This window comes from Muntiacus reevesi, chromosome 3 (genome assembly GCF_963930625.1).
Source record: "Muntiacus reevesi chromosome 3, mMunRee1.1, whole genome shotgun sequence".
In the NCBI taxonomy this organism is placed as follows: domain Eukaryota; kingdom Metazoa; phylum Chordata; class Mammalia; order Artiodactyla; family Cervidae; genus Muntiacus; species Muntiacus reevesi.
The window spans coordinates 32,158,689-32,185,410 of NC_089251.1; the positions used below are offsets into that span (position 1 = coordinate 32,158,689).

General features: G+C 47.2%; 2 protein-coding genes across 4 annotated transcripts in view; one reads left to right on the top strand and one right to left on the bottom strand.

Annotated features, from left to right (window-relative positions):
* The window catches only part of DRC1 (dynein regulatory complex subunit 1), a 31,123-nt gene extending 7,767 nt beyond the window's left edge, over positions 1–23,356 (top strand). Inside the window, 15 exon segments of the mRNA XM_065927208.1 lie at positions 1,781–1,964; positions 2,943–3,080; positions 4,113–4,199; positions 4,792–4,914; positions 11,031–11,170; positions 14,706–14,840; positions 15,180–15,412; positions 16,133–16,245; positions 17,586–17,675; positions 18,181–18,279; positions 18,973–19,015; positions 20,337–20,490; positions 21,544–21,687; positions 22,065–22,167; positions 23,300–23,356. Of these exon segments, the coding sequence (XP_065783280.1) occupies positions 1,781–1,964; positions 2,943–3,080; positions 4,113–4,199; positions 4,792–4,914; positions 11,031–11,170; positions 14,706–14,840; positions 15,180–15,412; positions 16,133–16,245; positions 17,586–17,675; positions 18,181–18,279; positions 18,973–19,015; positions 20,337–20,490; positions 21,544–21,687; positions 22,065–22,167; positions 23,300–23,356 (1,843 nt within the window).
* A 1,465-nt stretch (positions 23,357–24,821) lies between these two features.
* The window catches only part of OTOF (otoferlin), a 90,351-nt gene continuing 88,450 nt past the window's right edge, over positions 24,822–26,722 (bottom strand). For all 3 annotated transcript variants that reach the window (XM_065927211.1, XM_065927209.1, XM_065927210.1), the window contains one exon: positions 24,822–25,002. In XM_065927211.1, coding sequence (XP_065783283.1) covers positions 24,822–25,002 — 181 coding nt within the window. The remainder of the gene's footprint in view (positions 25,003–26,722) is intronic.

Genomic DNA, 26,722 nt, shown 5'->3' on the forward strand with positions numbered 1-26,722 from the left:
CAGTTCAGTTCAGTTCAGTTACTCAGTCGTGTCTGACTCTTTGCAACCCATGGACTGCAGCATGCCAGGCCTCGCTGTCCATCACCAACTCCCGGAGTTTACCCAAAGTCATGTTCATTGAGCTGGTGATGCCATCCAACCATCTCATCCTCTGGCGTCCCCTTCTCCTCCTGCCTTCAATCTTTCCCAGCATCAGGGTCTTTTCCAATGAGTCAGCTCTTTGCATCAGGTGGCCAAAGTTTTGGAGTAGTTCTCCCCATTAGCAATTTTACCACTGTCACTAAGATATCATTTATTCTTTCTTTTTTTCAGGTTTGTTTATTCATGTATTTATTTTTGGTTGTGTTGGGTCTTCGTTGCTACAAGAGGGCTCTCGCTAGCTGTGGTGAGCAGGGGCCACTCTTCACAGCAGGGTACTGCCTTCTCCTTGCCGTGGTTTCTCTTGTTGTGGAGCGTGGGCTCTAGGCACTCGCGCTTCAGTAGCTGTGACTCATGGGCTTAGTTGTCCCACATCATGTGGGATCTTCTCAGACCAGAGGTCAAACCTGTGTCCCCTGTGTTGGCAGGCAGATTCTTTACCACTTCCCTGAGCTACCAGGGAAGCCTAATATAATTTATTCTTGAAATTTCCCACTGCCTGTCATGGCCTGGGGACTGAACTGGCTGATGTCCAGCAGGGGCGACTGTGGAAAGGCCCTGAGGGCCCCATTGAGGAGTCAGGCTTCTCCTGCAGCCCCTAAGGAGAAATGGAAGGTCATGGGCAGTGGTTACAAGATAAATGTGGGTTTTGGAAATGTAACCTGACAGCTGTTACTCATGCTTCGGGAAAAAAAAAAAGTTAATGGAATGATAAGATGTCTTCCGGGCCCTGGCTTGGAAGGTGGGAAGGAGAGAGGGGCTCACAAGATAGTTACATTGTGATTCTTTTCATTAAGGGAGTTTGCTCCCCTGTTTGGAGATGATCTCATAGAAGGACCGGTTACTGAAGTTGGGAGAGTGTTGCAGGCATGTGTCCTGGCCCCTGTTCTCAGAAGGGGCCTCACATCTCAGCCCTAATGCCTCCTCCTATCTAGTCCCATCATTGATGTGCTCCATCACACGGTTTCTTTGGCATTTTTGGAATTCTGGGAGACCACTCCTCTATTTTTCATTGCTAATGGTAGCATTTTCCTTTTTGTATGTTCCACTAGTCATTTATTGATAATTTGGGAGGGGAATGGCCAGACAGTTGAAGTCATGTCAATAGTAAAAGATAATAATAGGAGTGCCATTTGTTAAGTGACTACTGTGCTGGGAATCATCTTATTTAATCCTGACAACAGTCACAGGAAGGTAGATGCTTCTGTCCTCTCTATTCTACAGCTGAGAAAAATGGGGCCTGCAGAAGTTAAGCAATTTGCCTAAAGTTGAGAGCCAGAAGCAAAATCAGGATTTGAACACAAGCTATGGGGCCTGTGACCAAGTGCTTAGCTACTGAGTCACTGTCTTATGCCGAGGATATGACCAGGTGACTCTCAGATGTGTTTGTATAGCTTTAATGCTGATCCATTTTTGTTCTGGGTCAAAACCATTTTGTTCTGGTTTTGTTTACTTGGCCTCTTATTTACAGTCAAGCTTTAAACTAAAAGAAGATTTCTTAGAGCCTGGTTTGGTTTACCATGGTTCTACCTGGAGGAAGGCAGGGCGTGGTAGGTACCCTGACCTGTTTTCCAGATCCTAGAGAGCCAACCTGTGTTCTTGAAAGGCAGCCTCCAGAGCTGGTCTGTTTATTTATTTGTAGACTTGAAAAGCTGGAGAACGAGGTCAAGACTAGCCAGGACAAATTTGATGAGATCACCGTCAAGTGGGAGGAGGGCAAGCAGCGGAGAATCCCTCAGGAGCTGTGGGAAATGCTCAATGCCCAGCAGGTGCACTGCGCAGGGCTGATCGAAGATAAGAACAAGCTGATCAGCGAGTTACAGCAGGCAAGAGCCTGACCCTGGGTCCTGCCACAGGGGATGGAGCTGGGGGAACGTGTGCTTTTCCTGAATAGAGAAAGGCAGAGACCTTACTTCCTTACCAGGAACGTGGTACAGCTTGGGCAATACACTTAAAAATATTTTTAATCAATGTATGGTTGAATTACTATATTGTGTTAATTATGGTTATACAGCAAAGTGACTCAGTTATACATAGGTATACATTCTTTTTCATATTCTTTTCCATTACGGTGTATCACAGAATATTGAATATAGTTCCTGTGCTCTATAGTAGGACCTTGTTATTTCAGGCTATATAATTTTTTTTTAAGATTATTGTTTAAAAAAAAGTATATATTTATTGTTTGGCTGTGTCAGTTGGGGCACACAGGTTCTTTAGTTGTGGTGTGCAGGCGTAGTTGCTTGATAGCATGTGGGATCGAACCAGTGTCTCCTGACTTGCAAGGTGAATTCTTGGCCATTGGACTACCAGGGAAGTCCCTCAGACAATATCCTTTTAACCGAAAGAGAAAGTTCTGTAGTCATTTTAGAATCATTGGCTGCCTAAGAGAAAGATGTCCTGTTGTAGCAAATGCTGTTTCAGGCTTTCTGTGCTTAGTTAAGGCATGGAACAGTCTGCAGTAGATGTGTGCCCATGTTAGAACATGGACATTCGTTGCTCGGCAGGAGCACCTGGGTTTTCTGGGAACCTGCAGGGAGATTTGCGGCAAGTAGTCCTCTCGGGGTTTGATCCTGGGCTTCTCGTTGAGGCTTTGCCCTGAGCTGAGTTCATGGGCTCCAAACACCCATGCTTCTCCCTGGATAGGCGAGGAAGAAGCCTATCCAGCACCTTCCCTTTGTGCAGCTGTATTTTCTAGTGTGTGAGCTGATGGGAGGGGTCCGAGGGTGGTCTGGGGGTTGGGAGCTGGCAGCCTCTGGCTTCTGTCTCAGTTGGTGACCAACCTTTGATATGCTCTTCTCTAGGAGTTAAAAATAAAAGATGACCAGTACGTGAAGGATTTGAAGAAACAGTCAGATGACATCTGCCTGCTCCTGGAGAGGATGGAAGAGCAGGTGAAGAATGTGATGAAAACTTTTCGCCAGGAGCTTCAAAATATCGAGGTAATGGTGTGTGAGAGAGCTGCCCCCTGCCCTGGGAGGAGGCCCTGGCAGGAGGCCCTGGGAGGAGGCCCCTGGGAGGAGGCCCCTGGGGGGAGGCTGGCTTGTCCTAACCACCCAGGGAGGGCCCTAGACTACTGTCATTGCTCCGTCTCACTGCTCTCATTGAGGTCTCTGCTCTAGGGTTTCATTCATTTGCTTCTTCATATGTTCCCTCCTCCAACAAATATGCAAATGTCTACTAAATGGCAAGTGCTGTGCTAGGGGCTGGGGCAACAACCAAGGACAAAGTCCTGGATGGAACCTGTTTTCTAGCAGAGGCAGCTACACAATAGACAGATAGATTACTATGTATGTAATTTGACAGGTGGTGATAAGCACTTGGAAAGAAGATAAAACAGGGTAAAGTAAGAGGAGTAGAGGAGGGAGGTCAGTGTTCCAGAACATCAGGCATTTGTGAGCCACTTATCTGACAGTCAGGGATGTGGGGAGGGGAAAGGGGCGTGTCAAACAGGATCCAGGAGCCTGTACTCTGGACTCGCCTGAAATGTTTAGGACTGACATCCAGACAGGCCTTTCCAAATATGGAAGAGAGCCAAGAGGCGGGGGCCTCTCTTTGGATTAACACAGACTTATCTCTGCATTACCATCCACACCCCCCACCTCCTGTTCTGTGAGCTCCATGCTGCCTTTGCTTCATGGAAACCCCAGCCACTGCAGTGCTCCCACTTGAGTCCCAGTGGAATACATGCCAGGGTTGGCCCTGTGACTTCTAGGCCCTGGCCGTCCCCCACTGGACATAGGACGGCTGGCACACTTCCTCTCAGAATCCTTGTGAAACGCAGGCTTTGTAACACTCCCCATGCAGCTCCTTCCACGGTGCTTTGGGTGCATGAAACCTGACAAGTCTCCATTTGGGTTCGACTTTGTGTGGGTGGAGACGCGGTGCTGCTGCTGCTGTCTGAGCACTCTTTGATGCTGTGGGACCTGCCTGATTAAAGCAGACACAAGAGCGCTTTTTCCTTCTGGTCACAGAAAGCATTTGAGGTGGAGAGACAGGAGCTGCTGACCAGCAATAAGAAGAAATGGGAGCGGGCCTTACAGGCTCACAACGCCAAAGAGGTCAGGGAGTGGCCAGTGGGGGAGGCGGAGGGGGTGTCAGTGGTGATTCCTAGAGTCTGGGGTGACTCCTGTTGAGGCTGAATTTTCTAGCTTTTTGTACCTTGGGGAAGACTGCTGTAGCCCCACACCCTGACTGCAATGGCCAGGTCAGCAGCAGGGCCTGTGGATGGCCCCCTCTTGTGGTGGTGGTGGTCAGCGCCATGTGTGTAGCCCTCTGTGGTTTCACTGGTTCTGCCACTCTCTCCTTTGTTTCTGGGGTATCTCCCCCAGCCATGGGTATTCGTGGCCCAAGAAACTGTCTTAAGACACATTCTAAAGGGTGTGAGGTTATCAATTTATTTCAGAGACATTAAAGAACAAATAAATAATATGACCAAGATCCATTAGATTTTTTTCTTAGAAATACGAATGTCTGATGGCAGGGTCTGCACTCCTCTTAGAGTCTAGAGAGTCAGGACCCTGGTAAGCAATGCAAGCCATGGCCTTCGAGTTCAAAGCCTTGGGGCACAGGGTTTCTGAGAGCAGAGAGACTCCCTTCAGAGTTAGAACAGGGATGGGGCATGTCCTTCCCCTTGTCTTTGTGTGCCTTCAGCTGGAATATCTGATGAACCGCATCAAGAAGGTGGAGGACTACGAGAAACAGCTCAACAAGCAGAGAGTCTGGGACTGCGAAGAGTACAACACGATCAAGATCAAGCTGGAGCAGGACGTGCAGGTGTGACTTGTTTCTCCGCCAGGGTGTCTGGGCGGCTGGGCAGACGGAGCACCTGTGAATGTCTCACCCTTAGCAACCGTCCATAATATCCTAGAGCTAGTCCATCCAACCAATACTTACTTTGCCGGGTGGAGGGAAAGTATCTCTAGGGCCAGGTAATGGTCGGGTGGCCACCATGTGATGGGTGCCTACCATACTCCAGGCACTTAACACACAGTTTCCCTAATCCTTCCAGTAACTCAAAGGGGGAGAAATCACTAGTGTCATTTTATATGCCATGAAACTGAGGCTCAGAGACAAGGCTATTTATTTATCTGGTAAATGGTAAGCCCTGGATTCAAACCCAGTTCTGTGTGCCTTGATAGCCTCTGTCCTTCACGGTATTCCAAACAGCCTCCTGATGCTGGTTGAACATAGCAATAAGGCAGATTCTGACTCACCATCAGAAAGAACTGCCTCACAGTTGAAACTGTCTAGCACAGAAAAGGGTCATCCCACAGAACAAAGAGTCCTTTTATGTCATAAAGTATTCAGAGGCTGAATGACTGTGTCTTTCTTCAGTGTAGAAGAAGGATTCCTGCAGTGGGAAGGGGGTTAGATTTTCTGGTTTCTAAAGTTCTGTCCAAACCTAGGATTCTGTGTTTCAATGTCGGTTAAAAAAATTATCCCTAATTACATTTAGATATAACATAGTTGCATCTTAACATTCAAGCATGTTATGTTCATTTCAGTCTTCATGTAGAAAAACATGTTAAAGTTTTTCCACATAGCCTTTGGTAGAATTTCAGTTCTTAACTCCTCTTGTAGCTTTCTATAATGAGATTAAATTAAAAAACCCTATTAGGGAATTCCCTGGTGGTCCAGTGGTTAGGACTCAGCGCTTTCACTACCATGGCCCCAGGCATAAAAAAAAAAAATAATCTTATTAGACTACAGATATTTTTCCAGTCTTGAGAATTTTCTTGAGCCTTTCTTAATGTTAATGTCAGGGAGCTGAGAGTTACTGACAAGGAACAGTAGACTTTTGTAAAAAAAGCATCATGGCTTCTGTGGGCTGTACACATTACACTGTTAATGAAAATAGCTAAAAAAAAAAAAAAGAAAATAGCTATAGTTAAGTTTTCTGAAGTTATCTTGGTTCTATGATCATTTACATGATAGCAGAACATACTGGTCTCTAACAGTGAAATAAAGGAACCTCACATTCTTTTTTGTTGTTGTTTTGTTTTTCTTTTTGCGGTAAAGACGTTTAATAGATCTATCCTCAGCAAATTTTTAAGTATACAGTACAGTATTGTTGATCTTGAGCTCTTAGTTGTACATTTTATTTCCAGGGCTTATTCATCTTGCATAGATGAAACTTTGTAACACTTTGATTAGTACCTCCTCATCTTCCCCTCCTCCAGCCCTTGACAGCCCCTCATTGCAAATTCTACTCTCTGCTTCTTTTTAGTTATTTTAGATCTCACATGTAAGTGAGATCATGCAGTATTTGTCTTTCTGTATCTGGCTTATTTCACTTAGCATAATGCCCTGCATGTTCATTTCTGATGTTGCAAATGGCAAGATTTCCTTTTTTTAAAGGCTGAATAATATGCCATTGTATGTATATAGTGTTAGTTGCTCAGTCGTGTCCAACTCTTTGTGACCCCATGGACTGTAGCCCACCAGGCTTCTATGTCCATGGAGATTCTCTAGGCAAGAATACTGGAGTGGGTAGCCATTCCTTTCTCTGAGGAAATCTCCCCAGCTCAGCTTCGAACCTCACTCTCCTACATTGCAGGTGAATTCTTTACTGTCTGAGCCACCAGAGAACCTTTTAAAAATCCATTAGTCCATCATCAGATATTTAGATTGTTTCTATATCTTGACTGAAGTGAATCATGCTACAATGAATGTGGGAGTGCAGATACCTCTTCGCGTTCCAGATTTCAAATTTTCAGGTTACATATTAATATTACCCGATCAAATAGTAACTCTATTTTTAATTTTTTGAGAAACTGCCATATTGTTTCCATAGTGGCTGTACCAGTTTGCATTCCTGCTAACTGTAGAAAGATTCTCTTTTCTCCAGATCCTTGTCAATACTTGCTGTCCTTTGTTTTTTGATAATAGCCATCCTAATAGGTGAAATGGTATCTCACTGTGGTTCTGATTTGCCTTTCCCTGATGATCAGTGATGTTGAGCATCTTTTCATGTGCCCATTAGTCATCTTCATGTCTTCTTTGGAGATATGTCTATTCAGGTTCTTTCCCTGTTTCCTAACTGAGTAATTTATTGCTGTTGAGCTGTAGGATGGGAACTTCATGTTCTTAATCCAATGTTCAAATGCTTGAATGAAGTCAAGAAGTTATTGAAGGACGTGAATGAAGCCAAGAAGGACATGGAACATGAGGAGGTTATAGAAAAGAGATAAGACTAGGGAGGTGAGGGGCAGAGAGGCAGGTAGCCCAGGAGACCTGGCTTTCCTGGCTCACGCTGTCTGGATGGACTAGTGATGAGGTGTGGGTATTTGGGAGACAGACAGAGAGTGGGAACCTGCATGCAGTTCATTGGTGTAACAGTTCTTCCCTGTGTCAGAATGACTATACTGTACCATATTTTACCCTTGAACTGAGAAAAAGGTAGTTGAATCATGGATTACCCATATTGCAATATTTTAGTAGATTGAACTTTATCATAGTGCCTCTGAGCTGTAGTCACTAGATAGTAAAGTCAGATAGCATCAATTTTTGTCAGAAAGATATGTCATGCCACTCACTTCCTAACACTAATTCTTTGCACTGTATCATTTCTAAAATATGGAACTAATTTTTTTTGCAAACCCCCAAAATATAGAAGATCCAGTACATATAGGTTTGGCTTGATAGGTACAAGAAGTAAAAATAAGATGGTATACTTTTCAGTTCTTACTGCTAGAAAGGTCATATTAGCAATGAACAAAGAGAAACCTATAAACATTATGTACTCAACAATTTAACCACCGGTACCCACCACCCCAAAATAAAAGTGCTAGGAACACTTAGTTCTTGATGTAGGAAGCAGCTTTTATTTTTAGGCCTTATGTGCTCACTTAAAATTGGAAAATGGTTTAGTACAACTTTAATGCCAGAATATTAATCACAGAAATTAAATACAAGTTATTTACTTAACAAGTACTGTGAACTTACCTGGTGCAAAGCATAAAAACAAATAAGATACAGTTTCTGTCCTCTAGGAGTTTATAGTTGTTTGAGTTAGAAAGCAAGATTGTGAATAGTGTAAGTAGTTTAAGAGAGTGAGTGAGGGCTTGGTGGCTCAGTGGATAAGAATGCCACTGCAGGAGACATGAGTTCAGTCCCTGTCCTGGGAAGATCCCACATGCCAAGGAATAACTAAGCCCATGTGCCACAATTATTGAGCCTGTGCTCTCGAGCCCGAGAGCCACAACTACTGAAGCCCGAGTGCCTTAGAGCCCTCGCTCAGCAACAGGAGAAACCCACACCACAGTTAGAGAGCAGCCCCCCACTTTCTGGAACTAGAGAAAAGCTCACGCAGCAGCAAAGACCCAGCCGGGTCAAAAACAAACAGATAAATAAAATAAAAATTCTAAAAAAAGACAAGTTCATATTCGTTAATTGTTAATGGCTACAAAGGCCAATTTTTTTCTTTTTTTTCTTTTTAAAGAGTGGGTGACAGGGAAGAAAAGGGTAAGCAAGAGTTTGGAATGTGGAGTCTACAGTTCCTAACAGAATCCCTGGGGCCCTTCCACCCCCACAGGTTGAGATCAGTGATAAAGAGGCCCAGTGGTGTCTTTAGAATCATCAACTGAGATGGCCAGAGGGAAAGGCTGTGCCAAATTTCTGTTCTGCTGGGCGATGTTGGCTACCGGTGTCAGCCTGGGCTTGCAGTTGGCTTCAGAAAGGAGCTCCCTTGCTCCTCCTACTGCCCCAGGAGAAAGAGAAGAGGGGCTGATCCACACCCACAGTCCCTGGAACACTGAAGGATTTTGGTGACAGGTTAAATTATAATCTTTATAAATGATTCCTCCAAACTACACATGCTGTTTTGCCATTAGTTTATAGGAACACAGGATACAGCTTTGTGAAAATATCTTTGGATGATTGAATAATAAGCACAGACATTTCTCCAGGCAAGAATATCAGAGTGGGTTGCCATTCCCTTCTCCAGGGTATCTCCCCTAACCCAGGGATCCAACCTGGGTCTCCAATAGTACAGGCAGGTTCTTTACTATCTGAGTCACCAAGAAAGCCCCAGTGTCCTAAGAATATTAACAAAAAGCAGGAGTAGATATTTTCAACAAGAGGAAATAAAATTGGTTAATAAATACTCAACTCCATGCACAAGCAAAAGACTGTAAATTAAAACAATCCAGTGACAGATTATTATTATTATTATATATATTTTTGCCCATAAAACTGACTTAGATTTAAGGTCTGTTTTTAGGTCACGTCTACGGGCTGGTTAGCTCAGTTGGTTAGTGTGTGGTGCTAATAAGTTCTTTCAGGTCACCAAGAAAAAGACATGGCCTAATTACTTTTGTTCAGAATTTTGTAAACTGTATTCAACTAGGTGAAATATTAATGATGGTTTCACAAAACCAATAACAAAAAAATGGTGCCAGTGGTATTTTTTTCCTTTGAAGATGTATTATGTAGGAAAAATAGTCTATTCACATAATGATTATTGTGTAATAATCTGCCTTTCAGAATGAAATTCACAGGAGAATTCATATGGTAGGGCTCGCATTTATAACTTATGTGCTCGACCTGTGTTATAAAAATTGTTCTATGGCCCAATAAGTTTGGCAAATGCTGTTTTAGCGACAGGGGCTCATTGCAAAGGAGGTCCATGGACACAGAGCAGACACCCAGATGCTCAGGGTCACGGGGCTCCCCAGTGCCTCGATCCCAGCAAAGCCTGGAGCTCGCTCATGATTATCTGAAATCCAGAGCAGCTCTGGAGACCCTCCTTCTCTGTGAGTGTTCACGCTCTCTCGTATTGTCATCGTCCAACAAAAAACTTTTCTATTGGACTTCTGTGCCAGCTACGCTGAACAGTGGCCTCCCCAGTGTCCAGGGCTGGTCCCATTTGAAGCAGCAGAGATGGTTATGATTGGAGCACAGTGGCATAAATCATCATGACTTTGCTGGAAGAATTGCTGAGAATCTTTTCCCTCAGTGGACATAGCACACAGCCATCCCTAGAAGGTTGCAGGGCTCAGAGCAGTGGCTCAGGCTAGAACCACCCCGGGTAATTGCACTTGAGATGAAGCTGTGCCTTCAGCATCTTCTATAGGCCCGTTGGGATACTGTCAGACAGTCAGAAATTTCTAAATGAAACTTTAAGCATGCTCAGCAAGAGGGGGGTGCGGCTTCAGGCAGCTCTCTGCTCCGTCCCAGGCCCCCTGCCCCAAGGGCCAGGCCTGCCCTGCATGGTGCTGAGCCCTGACAGGTGGGGAGGTGGGTACTTGTCCACAGTCAGTGGAGTGCGAACCATAAATTGTGGGAATCAATTTACTGAGAACCTTTGAACCTGACTTCTGAGAATCTACTGTAAGAAAGTAAAATACTCCCAATATTTTACATGCAGTACTTCCCACCATTATTTTATAATATTGAAGATTATCAAAGCAACATAAATGTATTTGTACATGTATAAATGTATATACTGTAAGGAAATAATAAAACATTGTGGTATATGATAAACATATTTCACATATGGTAAATTATAATATAAAAATATTATGCGCCATTGTGGGCTTAGTCGATCAGTCTTGTCCTTTGACAACCCCATGGGCTGTGGCCCGCCAGGCTCCTCTGTCCATGGGGATTCTCTAGGCAAGAACACTGGAGTGGGTTGCCCTGCTCTCCTTCAGGGAATCTTCTCAACCCAGGGATCGAACCCAGATCTCCCGCACTGCAGGCAGATGCTTTACCATCTGAGCCTTTGTCCAGACCTTTAATTTGCCTCTAATGATAAACTTTCTAAGAATTCACGTAGAGACACTTGTTCCTAAGGTTCCTCCAATATGACTTCAGAATAAATGACTAGGAACCCTCGGGCGTAATAAATTGTATCAGGACCAATTAGAATTATTTTTTTTAAACTTTAGATTCTTGAACAACAGCTTCAGCAAATGAAAGCAACTTATCAGCTAAACCAAGAGAAGTTAGAGTACAACTTCCAGGTGTTGAAGAAGAGAGATGAAGAAAGTACAGTGATTAAGTCCCAGCAGAAGAGGAAGATCAACCGGTAAGCTCGAATGCAGAGTGTCTTTCTTCTGGGCCTTTCTGTACTGAAAAGAGGGATGGGTGTGTAGTCTTTTGTAGGAGTAGAAATTGTTAGAAGTATAACTGATTCTTAGGGCTTCCCAGGTGGTGCTAGTGGTAAAGAAGCTGCCTGTCAAAGCAGGAGATGATAAGAGACACGGATTCGATCCTGGGGTTTGAAAGATCCCCTGGAAGAGGGCACGGCAACCCACTCCAGTATTCTTGCCTGGAGTATCCCCATGGACAGAGGAGCCTGGTAGGCTACAGTCCATGGGGTCACAAGAGTCAGGTATGACAGAAGCGACTTAGCTTGCACGCATAACTAATTCTTATTAAAAGAGGTGTTTTTTGTTTTTTTTCTCTTGAAAACAGGATACATTCAACCGGTTCAGTCCTCCTGACCCCACAGGCAGTTTACAGCAAAAAGAAAAGAGTTTACAGCAAAAAGTCTGTCTCCCATCCATCTTTTGTCTGGGTCCTCTGTCCCACCTCTGGATTCGTTTCTTTTGCTTTTTCCAAAATTTCCTTATGCACATACAAGCAAACACAAAGTTTCATGCCCATCTGCTTTTAAACAACTAATAGCATCCTATACACATTGTTCTGTATCTTCAAGATGTTTCCATACCAGTTCATAGAGAACATTCATGTTATTTCTTAAGCTGTTTTGTAGTCCACTGCATAGATATGCTAAGATTTACTCAACCAGGCCCACACTGCTGTGCTTTTTATTGACTTCTAAACTCTTGCTGTTGCAAATAGTGCCAATATAAGTATTAGGTTGGTCAAAAAGATCATTTGGGTTTTTCCATGACATCTTACTGAAAAACCCAAATGAACTTTTTTTTTTGCCAACCCAGTACTTATGTCATTGTGTCATTTTGTGTGTGCTCAGGGCTATCTGGAGAATAAATCTCAACTTGTAATTACAGAAGCAGTACATGTGCATTATACAAAATTAGAAAATACCTCAAGTGAAAGTAAGATAAAAACATGTGTGCTCGTCGTGTCTAACTCTTTTTGACCCTACTGTCTATAGCCCACCAAGCTCCTCTGTCCATGGAATTATCCCAGCAAGAATGCTGGAGTGGGTTTCCATTTCCTTCTGCAGGGTATCTTCCCAACCCAGGGATCAAACTCACATCTACTGTGGCTCCTGTGTTGGAAGGTAAATTACCACTGAGCCACCAGGGAAGCCAAGATAAAGACATAAAAATACCATATTCTTACTATCAGAGATTAAGTATATTTCTTTCCCTCTATCTATTAATATATAGATATGACATCATACTGCAACTCTTTTGTAATCTCTTTCTAAAAAGTCAATAACCTCCACCTTTTCATTTCAGCAAATTTCATTTCATCTAAATATCTGGATCATATTCATATTCCCCTAGTTGCCCAAAGACAGTGGTAAAGAACCTGCCTGCCAATGCAGGAGACCCTAAGAGACTGTGGGTTTGATCCCTGGATCCAGAAGATCCCCTGGAGAAGGAAATGGCAACCTAGTCCAGTTTTCTTGCCTGGAAAATTTCATGGACAGAGAAACCTGGCAGGCTACAGTCTATGGGACCGCAAAGAGTCAGACATGACTGAGCTACTTAGCATGTATCATCCTTTACAATGGAAAGTGTTGGTCGCTCAGTTCTATCTGACTCTTTGCAGTCCCATAGACTGTAGTCCTCCAGGCGCCTCTGTCCATGGGATTTCCCAGACAAGACTACTACAGAGGGCTGCTGTTCCCTTCTCCAGGGGATCTTCCGGACCCATGGATCAAACTCAGGTCTCCTGCATTGCAGGAGATTCTTTACCACTGAGGAGTTTATTTAAATTAGTACCTCATCTAGACCCAGGCATTTGCATCACGTTGTTAAATTAAGTTCCTTAAGTCTCTCTGATCTATGAGATCCCCCCACCCCTCCACCTGCCAACCTCCTTTTTACATGATACTTATATACTTATTGTATCCTCTTCTCTTGATGTATGTGTGTGAGAGTGTGGTGGGGGTAAAACCAGTTATTCATCCAAAAGTCCAGGTCAGTTATCTTATAGAATGTCTCATTTTTTGGATGTGAAAATAGGAATGATCAGTGTTTGTGTATAGGGGACTTCTGATTTGTTTTTGAAGATTTTTTAAATGTGAACCATTTTTATATGGCTTTATTGACTTTGTTACAATATTGCTTGCATTTTAGGTTTTTTGGTTTTTGGGTTTTTTTTTGGCCTCGAGCCATGTGGGATCTTAGCTTCCTGACCAGGGATTGAACCCACCTTCCCTGCACTGGAAGGTGAAGTCTTAACCACTAGACTGCCAGGGAAGTCCCCAGGGATCTTCTGACAATTTCAGAATAATACTTGAAAAGGAAAATTTTATTTTTAGAATTTTTAAACTGGAATTATGTCAGTCCTCAAACCTTCCCGTTCCTGTGTTAATGGGGCTGCTGTTCAGTAGCGTGACGTCTGAAGTCTGGTCTGGGTTCTGAAAGCCATGCCTGTATTATTTCATGTGACACATTTCCAGCTACAGGACTCCTATTAGCAGTGAGCTGGGCATCGGTGGCCCGTCTGCATTCGTCATGCTGTGGCCACGTCTCTCCTAGTGCTGTAGACTTTGACCAACCCCTCTCCTGCCAGCCAGGTTCCCCTGGTGACCTGTGTGAAGCTCTTCCGTAGCACTCTTCACACAGTTCTGTAATGAACGTTTGTCTTTGTCTCTGGCTGCACTGATGGTGCTGTGTACTCAGACATATCCTTGTATTCATCTTGGTATTCCAACATTTCCTTGGCACAAAAGAGACCTTTCATGTTTGATGAATGCACAAGTGAACGAATGAATGAGTTAGTGAACTCGTTAATAGTATCAGCTCTTTCAGGATGGGGCACTTATATATCACAGGCTTGTGGTGCAATATAAGTTTTTCCTTTCTGTTTTCCTTGTTTCTGAAGTTGAGGGAGGTTATTTCAATCTGTGAGTCAGCACTAGATGTGGCCCCCGACAAGTGCCGTGTTGAGGACGATTCAGTCACACTTTGAATAAGAGGGCACCTTTAGTGGGTCTTTGAAAAGACCCTGATGCTGGGAAAGATTGAGGGCAGGAGGAGAAGGGAATGACAGAGGATGAGATGGTTGGATGGCATCACCGACTCAATGGACATGGGTTTGCGTGGACTCCGGGAGTTGGTGATGGACAGGGAGGCCTGGCGTGCTGTGGTTCATGGGGTCGCAAAGAGTCGGACATGACTGAGCGACTGAACTGAACTGAACTTGGTGGGCTTGAGGTTCTGGATAGTTTCAAATGCATTTAGTTCTGGATGATTCCATTACCGCCTATTGCTTTCCTTTCCTTGATCACAGTTGTAGCTGTGTTTGGGAAAATATTTGGGAGGGTTTCCTGCCTCTCCCACAAGTCTGAGCCTAGGTTTTATAGAACTGAGTGGAGTAGATAGCAGATAGATGGATCATACATTGCAGCCTTAGTTCAGCGGTAGACTAACTTTTTTCCCCCTTCTTCAACTCAGCCTGCATGATGTACTTAACAATCTGAGATCAAAATATAACAAGCAGGTCAAGCAATTTCAGGAGGAGAACCAGTCCCTAACCTCAGACTACAAACGCCTTGTGTTGCAGTTCAAGGAGCTTCAGAAAGCCATGAGGTATTTCAGGGACGTGGGGCCCAAGGCATGTGCCCTAGGAGGGGGATTGTGGGAGATGAGCTGGTAGTGACAGTGATTTCATTAGCGTGTAATATCACCTACTCTGGGGAGCTGGGCCAGGGCACCAGAGAATCTTTTGTGCTGTCTCTCCTGTCTCTTTACTTGCATGTCACCTGCCTTGTTCTCATAGGTGAGAATCGCGGGCTCAGAGATGGGGCCGGGCCCAGGGTTTCCCCCAGCTCTGCCTCAATTCTTGCCCTATTGCTAGCTGGGGGTGCATGTGGGGGACTGGTCCAGCCCTGGTGTCAGCTGACCACCATCAGTAACTCTCCTTCCTAGGCATTTTGCTCTCATTGATGACAAGCAGTTTCGGGAGATTTGGCTGATGAATGAAGAGGAGGCAAAGGACCTGATAAACAGAGCCTTTGATGTAGACAGAATCATCCATACCCATCATCTAGGACTCCCCTGGATGGCACCCAACTTCTGGTTCCTAAAGAATGTGGGGCCAATTTCTCAGCAGCAGCAGAAGTCCGCCACACAGATCTTAGAGGAAGTGCTGATGGAAGCAGGTGACCGGAACAGAGTCAGAGCGTCTGCAGGCTGGAGTAGCGGGGCCTCTGAGAACATGTATTCCCACTAGCAATCTGCCGTCTTGCACTTTTCAAAATCTTTTCATGTGTGTTATCTCATTTTACCTTTTGAGCAAGTGGTAAAATCTGGGTAGTACCATGATTTTTAGTACTGTTTTCCGACAAGGAATGTATAGCTTTAAACCTAACATTTGTAAATTTTAGTGAAGAAAAATTTTGGCTCTTGCCATCAGTTCCTCTTGCTGCAGCTCCTTTTTATTTTCTGTGAAGCAGCTGCTTTCCCTACATTTTCATTGACTGTTTCTAAACTGCCGCAGGGTTAGAAACCATAGAGTAGATGTGTTAGAGCAATCTCTAAAATAAGAATAAATAGGTCCACGGTTTCTCTCCCACTTCCTGGTCAAGGCTGGATTTTGAGTCTTACGTTTCCAGGTAGATAAAATTGGGAAGAGTGAGGCATTATAAGCTGGCCAGGAGCGGCAAAATTCTCCAGTTAGTCTCTTATTTCAACCCCAACCCTCCCGTTCTTTTTTCCCCCCAACATAATAGGTTTTCATCAGCTAAAGTGACTTTAGTGCCTTGAAGAGGCCTTTGAAGGTATACATTTTCTCAAGGAAAGTGGCTTGACTGTCCCTCAAAGTGAACCAGGCAAAGGAATCACCTTCTTTTTCTTTCTCTCTCTTCTGTGTCCCTTCGCAGAAGAGGAGGGGGCAGACGAGGACAGCTCAGGATCAGAGTCTTACCTGGACCTGCCGAAGCAAGTTTCAGCAAGAACGACCCGCAAAATCTTGATGCTCCTGTGTGACGAGTCGGTGAGGCTGGGTGCCTGGCGGGAGGCTTTGCAACTTTCTGCCCTTGCTTCTCAAATGCCGCCTTGGATGACACTGGATGGACCAGAGGTGGCCTGGAGGCAAGAGTGGGCCTGCCCAGAGGATGGTATTGTTTCGGGGGGACCCCTCCTGTCCAGGCTTCATGGGGTTGCAGAGAAGCTGTCATGCTCCAGAGCTGGCCTGGCTGGCCAAGGGGTCCTCCCTTCATGGGTCAGCAAGGTGGGTCCATGCCAGCCAGCAAGGACCCCTGCTAATTCATTTTTTAAAAAAATGCTAAAATATGCTCATCTGCAAGAGAAAGTGTCCCAGTCTTGCCCCCTTGGATCCATCTGACAGTAGGGTGGCCGCAACCCATGGTGGCCTTTCTCTGGGAGCTGAGTTTGCAATTACTCGGTGGGTATTAGGCCTTGGATGTCTTCACTCATGTTAGAAAACCCATTGGAATTGGTGTAATGATCATGTAGGAGCTGGTTCACCTAGAAGTCTGATTGTACCCAAACAGAATTGCTGTTTACTTAGGTCTTCGTTTCTGAGATGGGAGAGAAATGGTACAAAGATTGGCAGGTGCCAGTCCACTTGGGATAGTTCTTGGGCACGACAGGAATCTCTTGCCACTGAGAGCAGCTCCTGCTGAAGGAGGAAGTTGACTGACTCTCTGCTCTGCCCGCCAGCTTGCTGCCTGAGGCCTTCTGTCCAAGGCGTTGTTCCCACTCTGGGGGTGCACCCAGTCTTTTCTCCTCTCAGTCCCAACTGACGGATACTGGTTTCTGTTCTGGTATCTCCATCTCCCTCCAGCCTTCCTCTGCTCCAGATCAGCACCTACTGCTGTGTCCTGGAGATGTCTGGGGACTCTGTTGTTCAGTCGCTCAGTTGTGTCCGACTCTTTGTAACCCCACGGACCGCAGCACACCAGGCTTCCCTGTCCTTCACCATCTCCTGGAGCTTGCTCAAATTCGTGTCCATTGAGTCTGGGGACTAGCATTTGAGTGAAGTGACATGGGCGGGAGGGAATGGGACTGGATCAGGTATGGACTGTGGTGGGGAGCTCAGGTGTTCGCCCCTGTGGCCTGTGGGCAAGGTGAGTCAGCGCCTTCTGAGGATGCCTCAGTCCATCAAGAGGAATGGCTTCGTCCCTGAGAAGGACTCTTAGGCATCCCAGGAAGCCCTTCCTCTGGGGTGCCTGGCAGCTGCTCAATGTTTGGGCCCTGGGGTTCTTTCTGCTCTGCGGAGTCGTTCCTGGCTCGTTGCCAGGAGGGGGATGGGCTGCAGGACTTGTCCTGAACCCAGTCTCCGACTGGAGATATCATCTCCCTTCTCCTCAGGGTTTCCTCATAGAGAGCAAGCTGCTGAGCCTACTCCTGCCCCTGGAGAAGAGCGAGTGTTACCTGCTGAGACTGGACGCCATCTTCTCGGTGAGTACCCCCCAGGCTGAGTGGATTGGGGGATCCAGTGTAACACAGCCCCCTGGGTTTTCTAGCACTGCCTCAGCCCTGGAGTAGCGCCTGGGCTCCCGGGGCTTCTCTAGCTCACTGTCACATCCTTCCCTTTACCTACTCTCCATGCCAAGAATTGGCCTCAGAGTTGTGTCTGTGACTCCCATCCCACCCCTTCCTCTGCCAGCCCCTTTCTCATGGCCCAGCTCTCAGCCGTAGGTTCTCCCCTTCACCCCTAAACTCAGAGCCGTGTTCAGCTCCTTTTAGCATGCTCCTGCCCACCAGGCCTGTATGGAGCTGTTCTGAGCATTGTTTCTCTGTTCTGATGTGCGTGTCTACACTCACTGTGCTTTCCAGTGTTGAAAGGCCTGTTCTCTGGGCCTTGGTAGGGGCCAGGGAGACTGAAGGGAGCCAGCCCCTGCTCTTGGGAGCCTAGGGACTTCTTAATATGGTGTTTGAAGCAGTCATTCTATTTTTTCCTCAGGCCCTTGGAATTGAAAATGAAGATGACTTATATAAACTGGTTAACTTCTTCCTCAAATACCAAACTCATCATTCACCTCCCAGCCAGGTAAGGTGAAGTGTAATAAAAAAAAAAAAAAGAGAGCATTAAAAATTCTCCTGGGATCCCCCAGAGGGCCCTGCCACCCTTGACTAATACTTGTGATTCGGAAAGGTCCCCTGGAGAAGGGAATGGCAGACTACTCCAGTATTCTTGCTTGGAGAATCCTGTGGACAGAGGAGCCTAGTGGGCTACAGACCATGGGGTTGCAAAGAGTTGGAGGACTGAGTGACTAGCACTTTCACACCCAGAGAAATAGTGGGGATTTTGTATCAAAGCAGCTTTTAGCACTTCCCCTGGCATTGTTACTTTTCGTATTTGTAAAGGGAAGGCTAGCTAGCCATCAGATTCTGTTCTTACATAAGCCCAAGGGGTCTTTTCCAGGACCTTCCTTCAAAGCCAGGCCTTAGCCACATGAGACCTGGGCTCACCAAATTCTGAATATTTTGATTCATAACACTTTGTTACAACTATCTTGATCATAATTGACTATTTTGAGGAAGTCATCATATTACAAATTTGTAAAATTTTTAATATTAATATAAAAATTAAAAACATGAATTAAAAAAAAAATGAATTAAAAAAGGCTTTTAGTATTTTTTAGTGTCACAGTGAGTATGAGTATCCTGATAATGCTTCCAGAAAGAGTTGGCTGAGGGGACAAAACTGAGAAGCCATAAGAAAAAATAAGGACAAACTGGCTGCGTCAAAAAGAAAAGTTCTGTAGATCAAAAATCGGTGTAAGCAAAGTTAAGATATAGCTGACAGGAGGGAGAAATGTTTTTAATTCATATCACAGATAAGGGCTAATTTCAATATATAAAGAACTCTCATAAACCAATAAGAAAGACATCCACAACTCAGTGGAACAGACAAGGGATATGAACAAACACCTTTTAGAAGAGATATACAAATAACTTTAAAGCATATGAAAATTTAATCAGGTTTTCTTATATTTAGAGAAATGCAAATTAAAAGGGCTCAAATTCAATTTTCACTTGTCAGGTTGGCAAAAATCCATAAGTTGGATAACAGAGAGTGATGGCTGAGGTTTGGGAAGCAGGCATGCTCATAGTTTACTGGTGTGAGTTTAAATTGTTGCAACCTCTGTGGCAGACAGTTTGGTAGGATCAACTATAAAACTGTATAGTATACTTTAGCCTGTGCTCCTCTTCTAACATTTTATCCTGTTGATGTACTCAATACAGTTGAAATGATGTGTTTATCATAGCTTATTCATCACAGCATTGTTTGAAATGACAGAAGATTGGAAATGATCCAGATTTCCATCATTAAAGAATCGATTAACATATGCTGCATCTACCCAATGCAGCTGTAAAAAAGAACAATGAAGTTCTTTAGGTATTTATGTGAAAAGCTCTCTAAGATTTGTTGGTATGTGAAACTCTACTATGTATGTAGTAGAGTATCATTCATGTAAAAATGGGAAGGAAAAGTGAAAGTGTGTGTGCTCATATGGATATATATTTCTTTGGAAGGATATATAAGAAACTGATAATGTTGGTTTACTGGTGGGAAGTAAACTGATTGAACTGTGCAGCAGGAGTAGAAGAACTTTTTAAAATTAAAAAATTAAAATTTGAACTATGATCGAGAGGGTATTTACATCATATAAGCTTTATACATATCAATAAAATGAACACCTGTGAACTGGATACCAAACTAGAACATTATCACTGGTGTGTGTGTGTGTTTAATGCATGCCCAGCATGCATGATCTTAGTTCCCCAACTAGGGATTGAACTCAGGCCCCTACAGTGAAAGTGCTGAGTCCTAACCACTAGACCACCAGGGAATTCCCCATTATCACTGTTATGAAGCTCCCTGTTTGCCTCTTCCTGGTCCCATCTTCCTTCTTCTCCACTCTTTTCCTTCATTCTCTCTTTCTTTGTGTGCATGTCTGCATCTTTCTTTTCCAAAACTTCTGTAACTTTCTGTAGATGTTTTCTCCGTTTTTCTTCTTTCTAGCTGTCTTCATACACTCATGCTTGCATGCCTCCAACCATAGTTGCCCTTGAATCTTTGTCCACACTGGTTCCTGGCATCTGTGTCCCCACTACAGGAGCCGCTGGATCTCAGAGCAGAGAAGGCGGGGAGCCTTGTGGATGGGAAGTCGCAGGAGAAGGAGCCCCCTCCTTCTCCCAAGCTCATCCACCCCAACGATGTCCTCAAGATTCTGGAGGCCTTTGTCATGGGTCTGAGGAAGCCCAAGTAGGCTGTGGTGCTGGAGGGCTTACCTGAGAAGTGGGGGGTGGGGGGAGCGGGATGGGATGGGAGCCAAGCAGATAGCAGGGAGGGAAGAGGCTGCTGAGCTAGAACTTGGGGAAGTGAGTAGAGGATGTTCGGAAGGAGGGCGAGAGGAATCCATGGACATTGCAATGAAAGAAATAGATACAGAAGCAATTTGCATGTTTTCATTCATCATTCATTTATTTAATGAACATGTTGGGGGCTGCTGTGTATAGGCCCTGTGGGGAGAATACTTTGTGATCAGAATAGTGGTCAAAGTACGTGGAGGTGTCAGGCTACTCAGAGGGCAAGTGGTCACCTTCATCTGATACATCAGAGAGGGTTTTAGGAGGAGAGGGCAGCAGAACTGGGTTTTCCTTGGTGGACAGAGTTGGGGGGAAGGGCATTTCAGGAGGTCACAGTACAGGGAAAGACCTGCTTCAAGAATCATAACAGAGCGGTATGACTGGAGTGTCAAGGGTCTGGGGAATGAGACTGGCTTGGGTAGAGGAGCTAGGCTGGATCTTGATAGCTTTATCCAAACTCCCCAACGTCTTGGTCTTTACCCTTTGGTGGATCGGAGCCAGAAAATGATCTTAAGCCATGAGGGAGCCAGGAGCAGACTTGCATTTTAGAAAGATGACTTTGGTGGCCGACTGATGCCTGATTCAGGGACTGTAGTGGGAAGGTTTGTTCAGGTGGGAGGGGATAGCTTGGATGAAGGCTATCCTGGGGGTGTGTGGAGAGGAGATAACAGGTTTTAAGAGCTGCTTTGGCTGCATCCATGGAAGAAATGGATAGTAGTGAGCTATAAAGCCAGTGAGGTAAACTGATCGAGAGAAAGGGGGTGGATGACACTCCTTCATAACGGAGACAACAGCACCGAGGATCAGGAACCTTGAAGGATAAGCAGGTGTTGTTTCTGAGGCTCTGCCATGATCGGATGAAGGTGACAGTAAGTCTGTGAGGGGCACTGCTTGGGGGCCCTGGTGACATCAGGTTGAGGGGAATGGTACCAGTGCTTTTGACCTTCAGGGACTCTTGGGTGCCAGTGAAGTTGCTGAAGGTTGTGCGAGATGACTCGAAGGACTCCGAGTACTGGAAGGCCCTGACCACGGTTATCCCTGCCACCACCTTGAACCTCTGGGATGCTCTGTATACAGCCTTGGAGAAATACCAGTGAGTGTGCATGCCATGGCTCAGGAGAAGGAGGGCAGGCAGGGCAGGCCCAGGGCAGGCAGGTAGGAGAAGCACCCTGCTTGGAGCGGCCACCTTTGCCGCCTCCCTGTCCCAGGAACTCTTGGAGAGTAAAACTGCTTTTGGCAACTCAGGTGGGGGGCCGTGTAGTGTTGGGGGATCGAACCCTCTGGCTTTGCCCTCCCTGTTTTGTTCTGGGTGGCCTGGCTCCTTCAGGCCTGGAGGGCTGCCCTGGTGGGCGAGGGTTCTGGGGTCCTCATTCACCTCCAACCAGAATAGAAGAGCAGAGATCCTGGCTTCAACTTGATTGAGAATGGAGGAGTATTCAATGGGCCTCTTATCAATTTTTCTGCCCAAAGCCTCGTCCTGACCCAGAGGGCTGAGCTGCTGATAGAAAACAGTTCTCTGGAACGGCAGAACACAGAGCTCCAGCAGCTGCTGCAGCAGTATCTCGACACCAAGGTGGGTCCTGGAAGGGGAGGCAGGACACTGGGGTGCCGGGGTGGGGGGCAGCAGCGGGACTGGCGGAGATGCTGGAGGAAGTGAGGCATCCCCTCCCCACCACCTCCAGGGGCAAGGGAACTTTGAGATGCGGGCTGTCATAGTGTCACTTTGACGCCCATATAGTTTTTGGCACCAGATGCTTGTTGGATGGCTCTGTGAGGCAGGGATCAAGCCGGCTCTGGCCTCACAGCTTACAGAGCCCTTCCACAGGAATTTTCTTCTTTGGTCCTAACAGCTGGTCTGTGAGGTGGACAGGGCGGGAGTGATTCTCCCGCTTTCACAAAAAGGAGGATCAAACCACAGAGCCTCTGTCACTTGCCCAGAGCTCTGGCTCTTCCCACTCTGCCAGCCCCGGGGGTCTGGCCTGGGATGTGACACCAGGAAAGGGGGCTCCAACCGAGGCAGATGTTCCCCCCAGCCCCCTACGCAGACCTGCTCCAGGGACAGCTGGGGTGACTTCCCCGTGTCCTAGCAGGAGGCGGATCTCACGGTCTGCTCCACTGGGAAGAGCCCATTGGCAGTGCAGCCGCTGGCTCTGCTCTGCTCCTGTGGGATCCTTCATGTGGCACTTAAGGGTGAAACATGGGGCTGGGCGTACCTCCTGAGTCATCAATTGAGGCCAGCCACATGCCAGGCCCTGGGGATGTGTGGCCTGTGTGGGTCTGAGGCCCCCGGCCACACCTGAGCAGGACATGCAATGAGCCTGGGGGTCACGATGGCCTCTTGGGCCAAGACAGGACTCAGGCGTTTGGGAACCATAGGGGGCCACCCTTCCTTCGACGCTACAGTGGACAAAAGGCTGGGGAAGAGCATGGAAGAATGAGGCCAGATGGGCCGGTGAAGCGGGGAGGTGAGGGTTCTAGAAAATGGATCAGAGGGGAAGGTTAAGAGCATTACCAGAGGCTGGTGTGCTGGAGCAGAAGTCAGGTAAGGAGCCCAGGACTCGGTTTCTGAAGAAGGCAGGGTGCCTGCAGGCTGGCCCAGGAGACGGAAGGACGTCTTTGGGAAAGAAGTGCTCCTAGACACTTGGAGGCCTGTTGGCAGGTGGACCCTGGGGGAAGGGTAATGACCATTACTCTCTCTTTTCCAGATAAACTCTGAACTGCAAGTTCCTCCGACTCAGGTGTTCCGGGTCCCCACAAAATAGAGCCAGACCTCGAAAAGCCTGTCGCAGTAGGGCTGACACTGGTATCACTATTGGTGTGGGAGGCAGTACCCCCTGGGGGCTTCCCGGGGCCCACTCCCTGTTGTTGTCGGACCTGTTGTTGTCAGACCTGTTGAAATAAGGTGCTGAGAGGAGTTACTTGGATTCGACAGTCCCATTAAAGTCTTAAAAAAGTTGTGTCTGAATCGCTTTAAAGAGCAATCCCCACCTGACACCTCTGTGTCATGAGGGGACTTTGTCCCTGGCTTCAGACTGGTTTGAGAACAGGCGCGCAGCTGCAGGCCGAGACTGTGGCTCGGGTCTCCCTTCTTGCTTCCGGGAACAGGCGGTGCCTGGGAGCTCTGGGCCATTTCTGGGTCTCCGCCTTCAGACTGTCACCAAGAGTGCTTTAGTGAGCTTTTGGGGCCCCTGGGTCCACCAGGCTGTGCCCCTGGGCTGAGGTGTGACATTCCTCCCGGGGCAGCCTGGGCAGGCAGCCCTGTACCGCAGGCCCCTCTTGAACCCTGGGTCACAAGGTGCCCCCTCCAAAGGGGCCCAGCCTGTGCTGAGCTTGCCAGCCGACCCTGTGCATCCCTCCCCCACAGTCCCCCCCACCTGACCCACTGCAGACTTCTCAGCTCAGGGTTTGATTTCTTTTATTAAGAGAAAAATCACCACTCAAGAGAGGAAAAACAGCCAAGAGAAACTCAGCTCACACAGGTGGCGGTGGGGGCGGGGGTGGGCAGCCCTTCAAGTGCCAACTCCAGGCAGCCCCCGGGGACTGGAAGCTCAAGCTCAGCAGGGGCCAGGCAGGTGGGTGGGGTACAGGGTTCACTGCCAGCGGCGTGCTGGCTTGCCAGGGCTAGTCCGGGCAGAGGAAGCACTGGGCGGCCATCAGAACCTGCAGGCTGGGCTGGGACTGGGCTTGTGCACCCAGACGGCGGCTGCCTAGATAGAGTGGAGTGGCCCGGGGAAGCAGCCACCTGGCAGGATTCCTGGAAGGGATCTGGGATCACTTCTGCAAGATCAAGATGGCGGCTGCTCTTGCAAGATTATGTCTGGGGAGGGGGAGGGTAATGTTGCTTGCTCATTGATTCTTTTTAAAGTCCTGGGCGCGGTCCATGACATGATTCTCTTGATTCTCCATTAATTTCATTAAAGCTTTAGCGCTCTGCTGGAAGGCCTGGGGAGGATTTCCGGTGGCTTCCTCTGGCAGTTGGGGCAGGCTCTGGCGCTTTCCCACGCTCCCCACCCTGCAGGTAGGGAGGAGATGGGCAGGACCGGTCCCAGCAGTAGGCTTGGGGTGGGGCAGACAGGCAGGGTTGGGGGGGGGGGCTGGGGGGAGGGGGGGTTGCATCACCCGCCCAACCAGCAGGAGGAATGCCTCTGGGACTGAAGGCCTCTGTGCCAGAGGCGGGGCAAATGCACAGGCCCAGGAGGGAAGCTGTAGGGAGGGCCCCCAGGGCCTTCATGCCCCCAAGAGCTTCTTGACCATGTAGCCTGGGAGGCTGTAGAGGAAGAGCGCCAGCATGAGCAGTCCCAGCAGCGCCAACACGATCTTGATGATGAGCCACTTGTACCGCGTGCAGATGAGGTACTTGATGGACTTGAGGGGGTTGAGGAACCAGACGAAGGCGGTGTCGGGCCGGCTAGAGAGGGAAAGCCTCGGTCAGGGGAGTGGCACCTCTAAGACACCCTGTCCCTGCAGCCCTTCTAGACCCCAAGAGGGGTCCCTTCACGGTCCCAGTTCCCAGAGTACTGAGTGCTGGAGGCAGGGTTTGAACCTATCTCTTAGCTCCAGCTGTGGTGTTGGAGAAGACTCTTGGAGAGTCCCTTGAACAACTAGGAGATCCAACCAGTCCATCCTAAAGGAAATCAGTCCTGAATATTCGTTGGAAGGACTGATGCTGAAGCTGAAACTCAGCTTTGGCCACCTGATATGAAGAACTGACTCATTGGAAAAGATCCTGATGCTGGGAAAGATTGAAGGAGGGAGAAGAAGGGGATGAGAGAGGATGAGATGGTTGGATGGCATCACCGACTCAATGGATATGAGTTTGAGTAAACTCCGGGAGCTGGTGATGGACAGGGAGGCCTGGCGTGCTGCAGTCTATGGGATGACAAAGAGTCGGACACAACTGAGTGACCGAACTGAACTGAACTTAGCTCCAGCAAATTCTGCCTGCATTCCCCGTTCTCTTTGCAGAGAACAGCAGTTGTCCCAGCTGCTCCCGAGGCCTAGTCGACATTTTAGGCAGCTGGGCAGCTACCCCTCGACCCAACACTTGCAGTGAGGGCAGGTCAGTGCTGGAGAAGGCTGTTGCAGGCAGTTCTGGTTATTACAATAGGAAGCTCCCCTACTGAGCTGTTCATTGTGGATGGTCTAGTACTTGCTGTGTGTTCACAGTGAGATTTGTGTTTCCAACCTCTTCCCCCTTTAGGCTTCCGTCCCCACCAGGCCCTACCAGGGGTCTGAGGATCCCCAGGGTGGAGTACATGCCACCCTCACCTCTGACCTGCCCACCATCAGGGCTGGATCACTACTATACCTTCTTCAGGGCCACCTAGCCAAAAAAGAGCTTGTTGAGCTTACATTCTGTTGACTGTGTGACAAGAACAAGAGATTCTATAAAATGTCCAGATAGAAAATCAAAGTACTGAACATGCTTCTTCAAACTCTTCCTGCTCCTGGGGGACATAGACTGCACCCTCCAGAGCCAATCAGTGCAGGCAGGGCTGCAGGCCGGGGGTTGTGGGCAAGGACGCCTAGTTTCCAGTCCCAGTGGTGACAGGCAAGTGAGGCATGTCTTAGAGCCTTGGATTCCTCACTTGTACCATGGGGTTAATAGCAGACCCCACCTCTGGGGTTGGTGAAAGGGTGATGTGAGAAGGTGCATGAGAAATTTTGGCACCGAGCCGAGCTCCCCTTAGGCTGGTTACCAAGATGACTGAATGCTGTGGAGCTACTCACTGCCATGAAAGGCAGGAAAGGGCTCGGGTTGGGAGGAAGATGCTGGTAGAATCTATTCAGGGCTGGATGGCTGATCCCAGTCAAAGCCTTTCCCCTTTCCTGTCCATAACTCAGCTGCTTTCTGCCAATAACACTGGGTTTGATTCTGACCAGGATGTCACTGGGAGAAGAGGTGGTATTGTGCAAAGCACACTGGATGGACCATTTGAAAACGAAGGCTGAGTCCTAGCTCTGCCCTGATTTACTAGGCGGTGACCTTGGACAAGTTCCTTTTCCTCTCCGGCCTCATATGTAAACATGCAAGACAGTCATTTGCAGTTCTGAGTCTAGGATACCACTTGAAAGCTTAAAAGTTGCTGTCTGCACTGTCCTTGTGTGTGCACTCTGTGTGTGTGTGT